The 15647-nt window shown below is 36.8% G+C and overlaps 1 protein-coding gene across 1 annotated transcript in view; it reads left to right on the top strand.

Moving 5' to 3' along the window:
- Nucleotides 1–15647, top strand: part of Fat3 (FAT atypical cadherin 3) — a 526046-nt gene that overhangs the window by 155053 nt on the left and 355346 nt on the right. Inside the window, exon 2 of the mRNA XM_013028825.1 lies at nucleotides 11851–12165. Within this exon, the coding sequence (XP_012884279.1) occupies nucleotides 11851–12165 (315 nt within the window). The remainder of the gene's footprint in view (nucleotides 1–11850; nucleotides 12166–15647) is intronic.

Below are 15647 nucleotides of genomic sequence, written 5' to 3'. Positions count from 1 at the left end.
CCACTTCCCCAATCCCTCCCACCTAACCCCCATCTTCTCCCCCATCCTCCCCACCCCCATGCTGAAATAAGGATATAGGTTGACCCTTTGTACAATGAGATGTACAAGACAAAACAAACTTTGTTTGGCTTTTTATTACAGTCTGGCACTCTGGTACTTCTGCCATATCCTTTGTTTTGCTTTTATGTTCATTAATTGAAGATGAAGATAAAATCTTGTGGATTTTTCTCCTCAAACTGGCTACAAACAGTAATCCTCAGATCTTAATCTCCTGAATAGCTAAGAATATAGGTATGAGCCATTGCTATCAGGCTCTTGCTAATTTTTTATTGCTGTTTTTTAATTTTATTTTTATGAGTCTAGCCTCAAATCTTAATCTTCTCAATTTCTACCTCCTTAGTATTTTGAATTATAGGCATGAGTGACTGCACCTGGCCCTGCATTTTCTCTTTTCTTTTTTTTAAACTTTTTTTAAAATATTTTTAAATTTAGGATTTTTTTCTCAAGTATAAAAATCAGAAACTTCTAGTGGCAGAACATGGATACCCTCTTCTATCAGTAGATTTATCATATTTTAGTATGTAGTCATAAAGAAGTTTAGTAGTATTGTAAAATGTGCATAACCTTTGTGTCATTAATTCAGCTTCCTTGAATTTATCCTGAAGAGTAATTGGAAAAATTTACAGGTACAAAGTATTTATCTAAACATGACTGAAAAATAATGAGAAACATAAAACATTTAGAGGTTTATTTATAACATAGCATGAATAGCTTTATTGCATTAATTTAAAAAAATCGTAAGAGTATTTCTACCACTACCTTTCAAACATCTGACAGCTGCTGTTCTAGGTGGCCATTCTCACAGAGGGGGGTACTTTAAGTTTCTGTCTTTTTCCTTTGGGTGTGTTGATCTGTGTGGTTTTGCCATGTGGTGCATATGCAAATTTCCACCAAGACAGAAAAGATTTGCACTAGGAAGACTCAAACTGAATGCAACTAGAGAGTTTGTTTCTCTAGCCTGATGCTTTCTCTGCTTCCCATTTCAGGCCTTGCACCAGAGTTTCCATAGATAACAGGTGCATGTTTTAAATTCTAATAAGACTTACTACCAAAAATTTGCCTTATAAATGAGTAGTGGCCAATGGTATGTTTCTGAAACTACTAAACTTCACAGTCAATGAGGGCTTTTTTTTTTTTTTTTAGCATGATTCTAAGTTTTAGAATTCCTGGTCCCAAACAGACAAGAAAAGCTGTCCATTTTCATTAACTCCAAATAAAAGCCTGGATTTAGCCTGCAGCCCTTTGCCTTGATCCTATGAGCAGCTCTCCAGCTTGAAGCCTGGGAAATAACATGGATTGAAGGCAGCTTGCATTTTCAGTCTGTAATTGTTCCTGGCAATTGTGTTGTGGGTTTTTCTTCTCTTTCTGCAAAGATGAAAGATGTCTAGTCAGTGGGCCTGGGCAGGAGGGAAAGGGAACATTGTAGTGTAGCTTTGGCTAGGGTAGATTCAAGTCTGTACCTCAGAACCCACAGGGGCAGAGAGTGGCTTGCTGGTGTTTTCCCTGGAAATCGCGAACACCCAATTTGGATGCTAGAATGGGGCTCTCTGGGCAGAACAGTGATCAAGCTTTGGATAAAGTCAGCTGATGTCTCTGTTAAGCTGAGGCTTTCAGGCCTCGTGTATATTGGAAGTAGCAAAGGGACAGCCTACAATGGGAAAAGATTTTGTAAAAATTATTTTATTAAATAGGATAATTCACAGATGAGAGTTTAGGGCAAACCAATCAATTCTATGTGGATATCAGAAACATCTAAGTGAATTATAAACTCAGTCTATTTTTTTTATTATGAGCTCAAGAGAGCAAAATTGCTAGTCAAATCCAATATTAATTTTACTTTAATGCAGTTAGTCATTAGAATGCTTGTCCAAAGACAGCTAGATAGTAAAACATACTGAATTTGTCAAATATTTCCCTTCATTTACTTCTTCAATAGTTATAGTCTTTCATGTTTCCAGCCAGCATGCCACAGTAGGACAAAGCAAGACAAATGTCCCTTGGAAGTACATATTAGAATGTTAAAGCGATGGAAATAAAGTGCTGGGCAAAGGCAGAGGGATGAGCCTGTAGCCACAATGGGCTGGGAAGGGATAGCTCTGAATCTCAATAGGACTGAGGAGTAGAGGAGCAGTGGGAGGTGGGATTGGAGAGATAGAAATGGAATTGCTCACAAATGATGAGTTGAAGTTATTGAGGGTAGAGCCAATCCAATCAAATGGACTCAAATCAATCCAAATCCAAGAATATGATGAGGAGATAGAAAAATGGATGCAGTATAATATGATGGAGTATCTTTTAGAAACTGAGGAAAGCAATGAAATCCTTGCATTTCGTATGTGCAAACTGCTGATGTTCTAACCCACTATGAGATCACCCAAGCTTGGACTGTCTTTTCCACAATCATGCCTACCAGATAGTACATCATCAGTGTACCACCTAGAATGGAAGGCTAGCCTACCCAGTGCTGCAGACTCCAGGCCTCACTTTGCTCTGGGGAAAGCTGGGTGACTCACTTAAAATTCCCAATTAAAATATTGCATTGGGAAGCCCAGCACTGGTGGTCATGCCTCCTGGGCAGATAAATCCTTGAGATTCTTATCAGAATAAAGCTGAAAATGGAGGTATGGCTCAAGTGATAGAGCTTGATGCCCTGCATATAAGCCTTAGACTTGCTCATACACATACACAAAATAATAGTGCATTAGGAGATGATAGATTAGTTCAAATGATAGAGCAAGCTAACCCCCCTAAGCTCAAACCCCACTATTTTAAACAAAAGAAATGCATTGATGTGCTAAAATATATTGTAGCATACCTCATGTCAAATATGTGGTATGTAAAATGCATAAAAGTAAATGTATATATAATACGTACACACTAAAATGTAATTGAAGCTTTATGTGAAGCACCCCGTTTTCAGATGCCCCCTCATAGATCACCAGAGACCATGATCAATGCAAACAGTGAAGAGTCGTTTATTGCAAGCTCGAGCTTGGTCCTCCGCGCACTCTGCAACCGGTGACATTACGAGGCCCTGAGCATAAAATCAGCACAGTTTTTATGGTGTTGAACAAACAACTTTAAGGAACTTTTACATAAGAAATTGCATGATTGGTTAACATTTAAAGCAAGCTAAGCTGGGCAAATATGTTTAGTTGACCTTTACAGAAAAATATCCTTGGTCCATAGCTTGACCAAAAATGGTTATGAGTCACACCTGGACCAACAGTATGCATGGCATGTCTCGCCCTGGGTTCTAAAGAACCGGTTGGTCAGAAAATTATATGGTTTTCCTCAGAACCGAAACTCTTAGCCCTAGGTCGCTGAGGGACAACACCACTTGGGGGTTAACATCTGCCTTAAGCAAACGCCATCTATGGTTCCAAGAATTGTGCATGGCTTTCTGTCATAAATTCCTAGCATTGGGGCTAAAGTAGGCCACAAGTTAAGTCGCAGAACTGAGATGGGGTCTTAAGTAAAATGGAATTGCTTAGGTTTTTCATATGAACATCTAAATTGTTGCTTTCAAAACATTTCTCCTTAACTCAGTCTATAATATTTCATCTCAGTTGTGATTATATATTTCTAATTTAAAATTGTTATGGATATGATTATAGGATGCATGGAATGACGCCAGTTGAGCCTTTGAGGATAAAATACCTGATCTGCTCTAATGACTCTCACATGCTGCAGAACAGTGATTGTTATAACAGAGATGTGTAGAAAATAAAGAAATAGAAGTGTGATCCTGAAGGAGTTAGGAATTGGCTAATGGCTGAAGTGGATGGGCCTCATGTATTCAGAAATAAATAAACCTAGCAAGAGTGTGACTTTTAAAGAAAGAAGGAATTTTTAAATGCACTGATGATGTAGGGAAGTAGCTCCATGATAGAATAAACTGGGGAAGGCTTTGGGTTTGATTCCCAGCACAGGAGAAAATATGCCTGAAGTACCCCGTTTTCGGATGCCCCCTCACAGACCACCAGAGACCACGATCAATATAAACAGCAAAGAGTCGTTTATTGCGAACTCAAGCTTGGTCCTCTGAGCACTCGGTAACCGGTGACGCAACGAGGCCCCGAGCATAGAATCAGCACAATTTTTATAGTATTGAACAAACAACTTTAAGGAACTTTTACATAAGAAATTATATGATTGGTTAACATTTAAAGCAAGCCAACCTGGGCAAATATGATTGGTTGACCTTTACAGAAAAATATCCTTGTTCCATAGCTTAACCACAATGGTTATGAGTCACACCTGGACCAACAGTATGCATGGCATGTTTCACTCTGAGCTCTGAAGAACCGGTTGTTTGGGACATTATATGGTTTTAACTGAAACTCTTAGCCCTAAGCCACTCAAGGCAAACACCTGCCTTAAGCATATGCCACCTATGGCTCCAAGAATTGTTTGTGCATAGCTTTCTGTCAGAAATTCCTGACATTGGGGCTAAAGTGGGTCACGAGTTATAAATCGCAGAACTGAGATGGAGTGTTAAATAAAAATGAAGTTGCTTAGGCTTCTCAATGCCCAGAGTTGCTAACATTGGAGGACATCAGGTGAAAGAGCACTGGTACTTTCAATATTTATTTCTTTCTCTCCCTCCCTCCCTCCCTTCCTCACTTTCTTCTTCCTTCTTTCCTTCCCTTCTTTCTTTCTTTCTATTCTTGCTGGTCCTGGGGCTTGAACTGGATCTAGGAGCTGTCCTTGAGCATCTTTTGCTTAAGGCTAGCACTTTACCACATGAGCCACAACTTCACTCCCAGCTTTTTCTGCTATTAATTGGAGATAAGAGTCCAGGGTCTCATATCTAAAATATACCTGGAATTCAAAAAATTAAATCTCCCAACAACAAATCTTCAAAGAAACAACTGCCCAATAAATAAGTGGGCTAAAAACTTAAAGAGAAACTTCTCTGAAGAGGAAAGAAGGATGGCCAATAGACACATGAAGAAATGATAAACCTCCCTAGCCATAAAAGAAATGCAAATCAAAACAACATTGAGATACCACCTCACTCCAGTTAGAATGGCTAAAATCAAGAGCTCTAAAAACAACAGATGCTGGAGGGGATGTGGACAGAAGGGAGCCTTACTGCATTGTTGGTGGGAGTGTAAACTTGTTCAACCACTTTGGCAAGTAGTATGGAGGTTCCTCAAAAGACTCCACATAGAGCCCCTTTGACCCAGCAATCTCACTTTTGGGCATTTACCAAATATTTACAAACAAGACCACACTAATGCTACCAGCAGGACTATGTTTATTGCAGCACTATTTACTATAGCTAAGACATGGAACCAACCCAGATGTCCCTCAGTAGATGAATGGAGCAAGAAAATGTAGTCTATATGCAGAATGGCATTCTATGCCTCCATCAGAAAGAATGACATTGCCCCATTTGTTAGGAAATGGAAAGACTTGGAAAAAATTATATTAAGTGAAGTAAGCCAAGCCCAAAGAAACATAGGTCCCATGGTTTCCCTTATTTGCAATATCTAGTATATGTCTGAGTCAAGCAGAAAAGGTCAGATAAGGTGATGTTAGGGAAATGAACCCTAAGATATGTATTCAAATGTTTTTTTTCTTTCATGCGATTGTTCTAACACATTTAAAGATTCTTTGTTGCTTTGTATGTCCCTCCCCCACAGTATAACCCCTGCTTTCACTGTATTTGATGTGGGTATAATTTGTGGAGGGGAAGGAGAAAAACAAATCGTTTAAATAGAGACACAGGTGGACTCATTGCAACAATGAGATGTACAAGTCCTTATGTCGAAAAATGAACTTAACAACTTTGGTGCAGGGTGGGGAGGGGGAGGAGCGGGGAGGATTGGGTGGGGGATGGGGAAAGGATGGGAAGGGGAAACAAAGGAGGAGGCTACAATGCTTGAAAAGAAATGTACTCACTATCTTGCCCATGTATTGTAACCCCTCTGTACAGTATTTTCACAATAAAAAAATAAAAATTAAAAAAAGAAATATACTCATTACCTTGCCCATGTAATTGTAACCCCTCTGTACAGTATTTTGATAATAAAAAAAAGTTTCAAAAAAAAAAAAAGAATCTCAGGGACTTTCCTGCTTGGACTGGCTTTGTACCACATTCCTCAGTTCTCTGTGTCTGGAGTAGCTAGGATTATAGATATAAGCCACCAGCACCCAGCAGTTCTGGATATTTCTTTGTATCTTCCTTGGAATTGTCAATTATTTCAGAATAAACAGATAATATAACTTTGTTGTTGCATTGAGAATTGAGGTAATACATTGAATGATTTGAAACAAAAATAAAATATACTACCCATTAGTAAATAATGTCTTTTTCAAAGCACAAGAATTTACCATCAGAATGTTTTTAAAGTTTTGTCTTTGTTTATCTCAGTAGGGTGATTTTTTGGAACCATGTGGAACCATGTGTTGACAGTTGGTTTGAGATATTAGAGAGGTCCAGCGGCCATTGTTTTGGCACAAGGTAGTAAGTAGGGACTGGTTTAGAAATAAATCAGGTACAGAATCCCACGTGTACAGAGTATTGAATTATGAATAGAATCCATTTACTTTCTCCTTTCATCTTACATATTTAGAAACAATTTAAGGACTACAATTTGCAGACATATTTCTCTAATATTTGTGCATAAAAAGGAAAATTATACCTAATATATGTTTTCAGTTAGGATCCATTAATTCAGAGTGAAGCTGTGCACAATTCTGCAGATATAAATAAATGAATGGATAAATAAACATGTTTATTACTAATATCTATGTATCTGCCTATAGGATTAAATATTGAAATGCCTAAAGGATGCTAGTCTGTTACTGCCTTTATTGCAAAACAACTAAATATAATATAGAAAAATATTTTATAAGCATTTTTCAAAAATAGCAAGCATAAAAATTCCAATGGTATCTGTAAAGAATTCCTTAAATGACATTTTCATAACTCTCAGTATAAAGTGTGAACATGTCAGTTGACTCTACTTTGAGCATTTCACTGGGGGTGATGAAGCAGGAAGATGAAACTTACATCTCTGTCTACTTGGAACTGGACCTTCAAGTGGACAGGTTACATTTTAATGAAATGTTAATTATCATCCATTCCCATCCCACTTAATATGTATTTGTGGATGAATAGACATAATGTCCTATTTACTCAGAGTCAGATTGAAGAAGAAAGCAAAGGAAGGAATTCTGAGACATGCTTTTCCAAAGCAATCCCAAGGCCCTGAGAGATTCCTTAAGGCCTAATAACAGAACTACACTATGATCCAGTAATACTGCTCTTGGGCATCTACCCAAAAGATGTTTAGGCAGTATAAATTAAAGGTGTTGGACACCTGGGTTCATCACAATAATATTCATATTACCAAGTTATGGAAATAGCCTAGATGTCTTACAACCAATGAATGGATTAAGAGATATCTGTCAATCGATCAATCTATCTATCTGGTGGAATTTTATTCATCTATTAAGAAGAATAATATTAAGTCCTTTACAGGAAATGAGTGGATCTGGAAAAAAATCATATTGAGTAAAGACAGGCTCAGAAAGACAAAGTATGCATCTTTTGTCTTATATGTAGGTCTTAGACCTGAAATATAAATATGTATGAAAAAATATGTATTATATATATTCAAACTTTCTAAAGTATGATACATGTAGTGGTTGGTTTTCATAGTGTATATAACTCCCTTGAAAAATTAACCAACTCTTTAGCCAAAATAAGTATCAGGAGACTGATACATGTGTTGATTGAAGGGAAAGAAGATAAACAGTGGAGGTGGAAAAATGTGAATAAGAATAGTGTATAAATAGAATTACAATACTTAATGTGATGGAAGGGGTGAGACTAATCAAGAAGTATTGTATACAGAACTAGACAAGTCAATTTGAAACCTTTTTGTACAACTATTTGAAGGTAATAGAAAGTAAAGCAATAGATTCCTTAGACACAAAATAAAAAGTATGACCTACCTATAAAAGAAAACTTGATAAGTTAGATGTAAAAAAATGGAAAATTTCTAATCTTTAAACATCACTACTAAGGTAAAATATTTGTATATCACAAATCTAGTAAATGACTTTTGTCCAAAATATATAAAGTCCTCTCAAAACTCAATAAAACAATTGAAATGTAAAATAGATTAAACATTGAACCTTTTCACATGGAAAGTAAACAGTTTTAAAGATTCTCAATGTCATCATGAAGATGATAGTGATGCCACAGTGAAATACTATTACATATTTATTTTGGTGTCAGAATTAAAGCAACAGACTGCCAAATCTGACATAAGTGAAGGTATGGAACAACTGGAACCCTCCAAATTCCTGCAAGAGAGAATGAAATATACCTAGCAGGTGACACATCCATTTAATGAAAGTACACTCCCATACAAAACTTGTACATAAATATTCGTATCAGCTTCCTTTGTTATGTAGATAAAACTGAAAGCAACCCAAATGTCCATCAGTGGTTAAGAAAATTGTGTTGGACCCATCCAGTGGAACAGTAGTAAGGAAAGAAAAGCAATGATTTACAGTTTTATACACAGCAACATGGATTGACTTCCAAATAATTACTTTCAGTGAAAGAAGTCTATACATTTCTAGATACTGTAAAATGGTTTAAACCGACAAAACGCTCCTCTGGGGTTCCCTAAGGGTCAGAGAGTTGGGAGCACAGATTATAAACGGGATACTTTGAATGATAATGTGTATGTTTATTATTTTGATTAGAGGGACAATTTCTTGGGAATCAGAAGTAGTCAGATTGCTCATTGTTCATTTTAGATATGTACAATATTTTTAAAGTCATGAAGAATGCATGATAATAGCAACAGAGTTTTGTTAATGATATGGGATTTGTTTTAATATATGTGTGCTGATACCAGGATCTGAACTCAGGGCCCTAATCTATCTCTTTTTCTGCTTGTGGCTGGAATTTGACCAGTTGAACCAAGCCTCCAGCTGGCATTTTACTGGCTCACTGGTGCCCAAGTTGGCTTCAAGCTATTATCCTAAGGTCTCAGCCTTGTTAGTCAGTAGGACTAGAGGTATGAGCCACCTGCACCTAGCCATTACATACAATTCTAACAATAATTGATCAGTTGTAAAGGAAGGTTTTGTTGGGCAGAAAGGTCAGGTGTATTTACATTTGCGATTATAACCATGTAGCTCATGACTAGTTGTAAGGGTGTTGAAGGTGAGTAAATACTATCAGTGGTTATTGGTGTTGGTGGGTGACATAGTTAGTATAGAGATTTAGATCACTTTCCTAATAATTTAGTTGATTTCTTTTTCATTTTTGTTCTAAATTTGCTCATAAAATTGTCTGAATGAACACTGTGTTCCAAATGCTCATTCATAATTCTTGTTAATTATTAAATATTATTATAATTTATTTTAAGGAAAGATGATTAAAATTTTTAGTGAATGTTCATTTACAAGTAGATAATTCATTTACAAACAGAGTAAAATCCACTCATGTAGTTTTGTTTCTATAAAGTGGATGTCTTTCCAGCAAAGAATTTTCAAAGCCATTGAATGCTCAAATCCTGGAATCCAGCATCTTCCAATGTGACAGATGGAAAGAAAGAGAGCTAGTGACTTGCAGGTATCACAAAGCAATTCTTTGTGCATATGCTCCAGTGTGCACCTCCGGGCATGTGCACATGTGCACACAGGTGTGGGCCAAGCATGCAGTCAAGTAAGGTGACAAGATTGATCCAACATGGAAGATTTCCTTGCTTTCTTTTCATTGTCTGTACTTTGCTATTCCCCCAAAGTCCAGGAACTTTCATGAGATGTCACTGGCAAGTTTAAAAGAGAAAGCTGGTAAATACACGAGCAGTCCAGCCAACACAAAGCAGTTCCCTGCTTTGAGTAAAGCTATGGAAATATGGTGTTTGATTTACAACTAAGCATTTACTCATCTTTTATTGAAATCTGAAATCTTTTTGCCAAACTTTCCCACAGATAAAATGATCATTATTACAAGATGCGTTAATGAATACTGAGAGATGGATAGGAAAATTAAGAGTTTGTATTAAATTTCTTCGTAATAAGTAATGGGTACTAGATAAACAAAAACATTTTGGGCAAACTGGCCTGGATTCTTCTACTATTAGCCATGGGACTTAGGAGAGAGCTATCAACTTGGTGAACTCATCTGTAAAGAGAATTAATTCTTATATTATAGGAAAGTTGTGATGTAGATCTCATAGTGCATTATGAAGTCTCGGTAAATGCTGCTTCTCTGGCCTCTCATCCTCTTGTGGCTTGTAGACTCTTTGCCCTTCCACGTATGTAAGTCTAAGCCAGATGAAGTGATTGCTCCTTGATGTTTGCTGTCATACCTCACCACAGACCATAGTAGAGATAAGGACTATGAGTCTTTGACGACTGAGACCTTGTCATCAGTGACTTGCACAAGGCCCAGTGGAGGTGTATACATGGAATAAGCATGTTTGGTTGAAGAGTTAGCACATGACCTGAGAGCATTTTTTGAGACTTCTGTCTCTCATCACAGTTCATACTGGTTGACGTGTTTGTTTCTGGTTGAGAGCCTGCCTAATTTTATGTCACTATTCCTCCCTCTGACTTAGGGCTCCCTAACAATGTTGCTCAGGAGTGATCATTATGTGCATCTCAAGGTTAGTATGCCTGTAGTTGGTGGTCAGCATAGGCAGTTCTGTCAATCCAGGTTTGTAGCCACAACAGGATTTTCTTGTCCCAATGTCATATTGACATTCTATTCTATTCCAAACCAGTTTACAAGACAGTATAATAGTCATCCATTCCATGACTATATCACTGGGTTTATACCACTATGTTTTCCCTCTCTTTTAGTTGCAATTATACTGCTGGTGTCTACTCTTCTCATGCTATGTTGATGTTTCTATTCTGATTGTCTGCTGTCACTCAACACAGCACAGGAACCCATTGTGTTTTATGTATTTCCATCGAGAATATGTAAGATGGTGTGTTGTCTCATGGCATATCACTATGCAAAATTGGGTGGAAAATAGGTTAAGTTTTGTGCTTTCAATATACTGTTATGATTTTTAGGCAGCATTAGTATGCCAACTTGTTCCTGGGTAGGTTCCTTCCTTGCTCCCAGTTGCAATATATGTCAGTTTGTTTATGCAGGGTCTGCAAGCCAAACTTTAAGCCTAATTTGTACCAGTTGGAAATTGGGTGGTTTTGTTTGCCTAATTTAAAATGATGGTCCATGAGCATCACTTAGAGGAGCTCGGGGTTTATATAGGGTTCTCTGCGGAGCACTTGAGGAGCATGAACTCATTTAGAAAATGTGTTGATCCACGACTCTCCTGATTGTACAGTAACTGTGACATTTGATTTTTAAAGAATTGGTATGAAATAGGATTATAAAGTAGTTTGCATTCTAACTAGCAAAAAAAAACATTTTAAAGCTCATTTTCACCTTTGTAAATTAACAGATAAAATAATTTACCCTAGGAGAGCTTTTGGTTGCATCAATTGAAGATGCAGTTGGAGATATTGCTTTGGTGCTGATTTCCCATGCAATGTGGGACATGATCTGAACCCAGGCCCACTTTCTTACACTTCTTTCATATTGGCAACTCTCTCTCTAGCTGCATGTGATATCTTTATCTTCAAATTTCAAAGTATTCAAATGTAATTACCCTTTTACAAATAACAATGAACTATTTATTATGGTCCTGGATAAAACTGCTTTCTTATGTAAAGAGTAGCATTTTAGTTTGATCTCATGTCTTCTGTGGCCATCATGCTCTCTCTGCTTTCTCTCAGGGGTCATCACTGCTGCAGACGTTCTTGACAGAGAGACCACAGGTTCATACTGGCTGACAGTGTACGCCACGGACCGGGGCGTGGTTCCTCTTTATTCCACCATCGAGGTCTACATTGAAGTTGAAGATGTGAATGACAATGCCCCCCTGACCTCAGAACCTATTTATTATCCTACTGTCATGGAAAACTCTCCCAAGGATGTATCTGTCATTCAAATTCAAGCTGAAGATCCTGACCCCAGTTCCAATGAAAAACTCACATACAGGATCACAAGTGGGAATCCTCAGAATTTCTTTGTCATCAACATCAAAACAGGTAAGGGAATGCTCAGTTGACCTTTTTAAATCAACAGTTCAGCTTTTTAGTTTATCTGCCTTACCTCTGTTCTATTAGTTTATTGTGTAGAAAGACGGATCTTTATTTTGGGGGAAGTTTTTTTTTTTTTTAAAGCTGAGAGTTTCTCTTGTCTGGTAGATTTCAGCTTGCTTTCACTGAAGTAAAGTAATTTAATAGGAATCAAAGCTTCACACAAAGCCTTAGATTTGTTTTACTTGTAATAATAGAATGTGCTTCCTGAACAACTCAGTTTGACTTCTGCCCTTTCTCTTCTTGGGACAGAGCCCATGGCCCATGCTGGGTGACAGTGTCAGCTAACTTTGTGGGCTTTTATCTCCAGGAACCTCTCCTTGCTTGGCCTTACTCCAGTTTGCTGTAATGGCCAACAGCCTTAACTCAAAATGCAGATGGTTTATGACTCTTGAACTACCCATCTATGAGATGTGGTGTTTAACTTTTCAAATTTTGGCAGTGACACCATCTGTAGGTAAAATACGAAACAAAAATAAATTGCTGACTCTTCCTCAGCAGTCTTAAAGATTATAATGAAAGCTTACTTTGCTGAAAAAGAATCAAAGGCTTGTAGTGAGAAACAAGTGTGATGTTTGGTTGATCCAGTCATGAGACAAGAACATACCCTGCACAATAGCTCTCAGAGTTTTGCTGCTTTCTTTTGATTTGTGAATTTTAGATATGAACAAAAAATTAACTAATCGGCCAAAGCAATTCTGGATGGGGTCTTAGTTCATTAAAGTTTAGGATTATATGAATTTATTTTGCCCTTAGCAAATGAGGTGATACTGGCTAAAAGATAGGCTAAGTTGATATCTGTTGGTATGAAAACACTCATCTTTCCTAATGAACTACTGATAAATTGAGAGTTATTTCTTCTGTCTTTATTTATTATTGGAGAAGTATATATCTGTCTTAGCCTCATGATGCAAAAAATTCTCATTAATAAAAATTTGAAGAGAATAATGGAAAGTAAATATATAATATATAAATAATAAAAATATAACAAGGTATAATTAAAATATTGATAAATCTATAATATACATACCATGTAACATATATAATTATGTACAATACATAATTACATATATCTCTATATCGATATATAACATACAATTATATATATTTATACATTTTAATATAATATAAATAGTATATATTAAATATATATTTAAATTCCAGCATTTCATATATATATTTCATATATATGTATATTCTGTAAGTCTAGTGATTGGTCATTTTGTTAGCAGATTTCTGAATCTTAGTGATGTCACATCAGGATTTGACTTGTGCTTCATTATCAGATGAAGAGTGGTCTTAGCAATGTCTCACTGAGGCTGTGAGGAACTAATAGGACTTACCAAAGAGCCAGGCTCAACCTTTCTAGGAACTTCTAAGTGGGGAAACTACAGAAACCCCTCCTGTTCACTTTAGTGCTATGAGCCAGAGCTGCATGGAATGTGTAGACAGAGGAATCAATTCAAACTCTTTTTTTTATTGTGAAAATACTGTACAGAGGGGTTACAATGACATGGGAAAGATAATGAGTACATTTCTTATCAAGCATTGTAGCCTCCTCCTTTGAATTCAAACTCTTAACAGATGGAAAGTGAATGGGAATGGGGAGGGCTGGAGCACAAAGGCCAAGTCCCTGGGAAAAGAGTTGAGGAGACAGTATCCTCTCTTCATGCTCCACTTGGCCAGGTTCTGCAGCTTCTTCCTAGATTCCTAGATTTTGTTACCATTTGAATCGTTAGTGAAGGGCCTGGCACCTCTTGCTTAAGATAAAGGACACTAGTGGGGTCCTCTTCAATGAGTGTCTCCTTCCACTTCAGATGGACATTAATAGCTATCAAAGCTAGAAATTTGGGTTGAATGAAAAGAACTTAGATTTCACATTACAGGCAGAGAAGATATCCATTGATACAATTAAAGCTGCTTTTTATACTATTTTTAAAAGTTTGCACATGAATTTTCAGAATGCCTTGTATTATTTGGCTGACATTACATGATAAGAGCATTAAATCATTTCATAAGCTCTATGTCCTTGCCATGTATTTTTTCCAAAGTAATCTAATACATCTATAAGTTAAGTAAATTTCTAAAAGAAAATTCAACATACTTTGTAATATTCAAATATATAATGATAAAATGCTGTTTCATCTATTTTTAATAACTATAAGTTTTGTTCATAAGAGTATGAACTTAAGATAGTGCCCAAGCCATTCAGAGATCCAAAACAACATGTGCTTAAGAGATTAACAGCACTTCCATTATAACAGAAGAGTATAGAATTTGATTGTGGTGGGAGAGCACCACTGCCGTGGCTCAGTGAGACATGGTCGGAGTATTTCACGTGAAATGTCTACCACAGTGCTGGGCACCATGAAATTCAAAGACTTGGTGCCTTGTCTGCTGTGCATGGATTTCAGGAACATCTTTTAATTTCTTTTCATTGAATTTCAGTTTGTTTCTTAGAGAATGACAATCATTGTGCTTCCTTTTAATGCAGGAAGACTGAATGTTTTGGTATGATTGAAGGTTGTTGGAAAACCAAAGTGTTCTAAGATTATGTTATTTCTGCATCTATTGTTCCCTTCCCCTACCCCTTCCCTTCCCTTTCTTTCTTTACCTTCCTCTCCCCTACCCCTTCCCTTCCCTTTCTTTCTTTACCTTCCTCTCCCCTCCCTTCCCTTCCCTTTCTTAGTATAAGGCAATATCTACTGACTCTCATTTTAAAAAATTGGCACTTATTTTTGTCCTTGGAAGTCATTTGTAATACTAACATCAATATAACATTTTTTTTCAATGATGAAGCTAAACAATATATTCAGAAAAGATACAGGCTTTCTAATTTTTTCCAGCTGAAATGTCAATCAACTCTAGTAAACTGACCCTTACTGTCTCAACTCCTTTCCCATGGTACAGTGGAAGTTTCTAAAGTTTTGTTTTGTTTGGACAATATGGTATATAATAAATAAAAAATAGGATGATGTATAAAAACTCAGTTTGTTTCAATACTTATTATCTACACCTTATAAAAGAGAATGATATCCTTAACTCCAAAAATTAGGAGAGTCTGGTGTTGCTTTTGCATGCCTGTAATACTAGCTGCTCAGAAGGCTGAGATCAGCTCACAGGCAATGCAGCTGATAAATCTGAGAGGCTCATCTCCAGTTACTGAGTAAAAAGCCAAGAGTGGAGGTGTGGCTCAAGTGATCAATCACCAGCCTTGAGTGAAAAAGCCAAGAAAGAATGAGAGGCCTTGAGTTCAAGTTTCAGTATTGGAACTAGGGTGGATTTTACTTTAAATGTTCTGTTCTCTACCCAAAAAATCATCCAAGAGTTTTTCCCCTATCATGCCTTCTATCTTTTGATTTCTTTGGCTGTAGGCATGTTTCTTGCTAAAATGTGACAATATAGCTTCTCAGAAGATCCGATATGCTTAG

Source organism: Dipodomys ordii, unplaced genomic scaffold (genome assembly GCF_000151885.1).
Source record: "Dipodomys ordii isolate 6190 unplaced genomic scaffold, Dord_2.0 Scaffold114, whole genome shotgun sequence".
Classification (NCBI taxonomy): Eukaryota; Metazoa; Chordata; class Mammalia; order Rodentia; family Heteromyidae; genus Dipodomys; species Dipodomys ordii.
The sequence above is the reverse complement of the archived record's forward strand: the minus strand, read 5'-3'. Positions and strand labels throughout refer to the sequence as shown.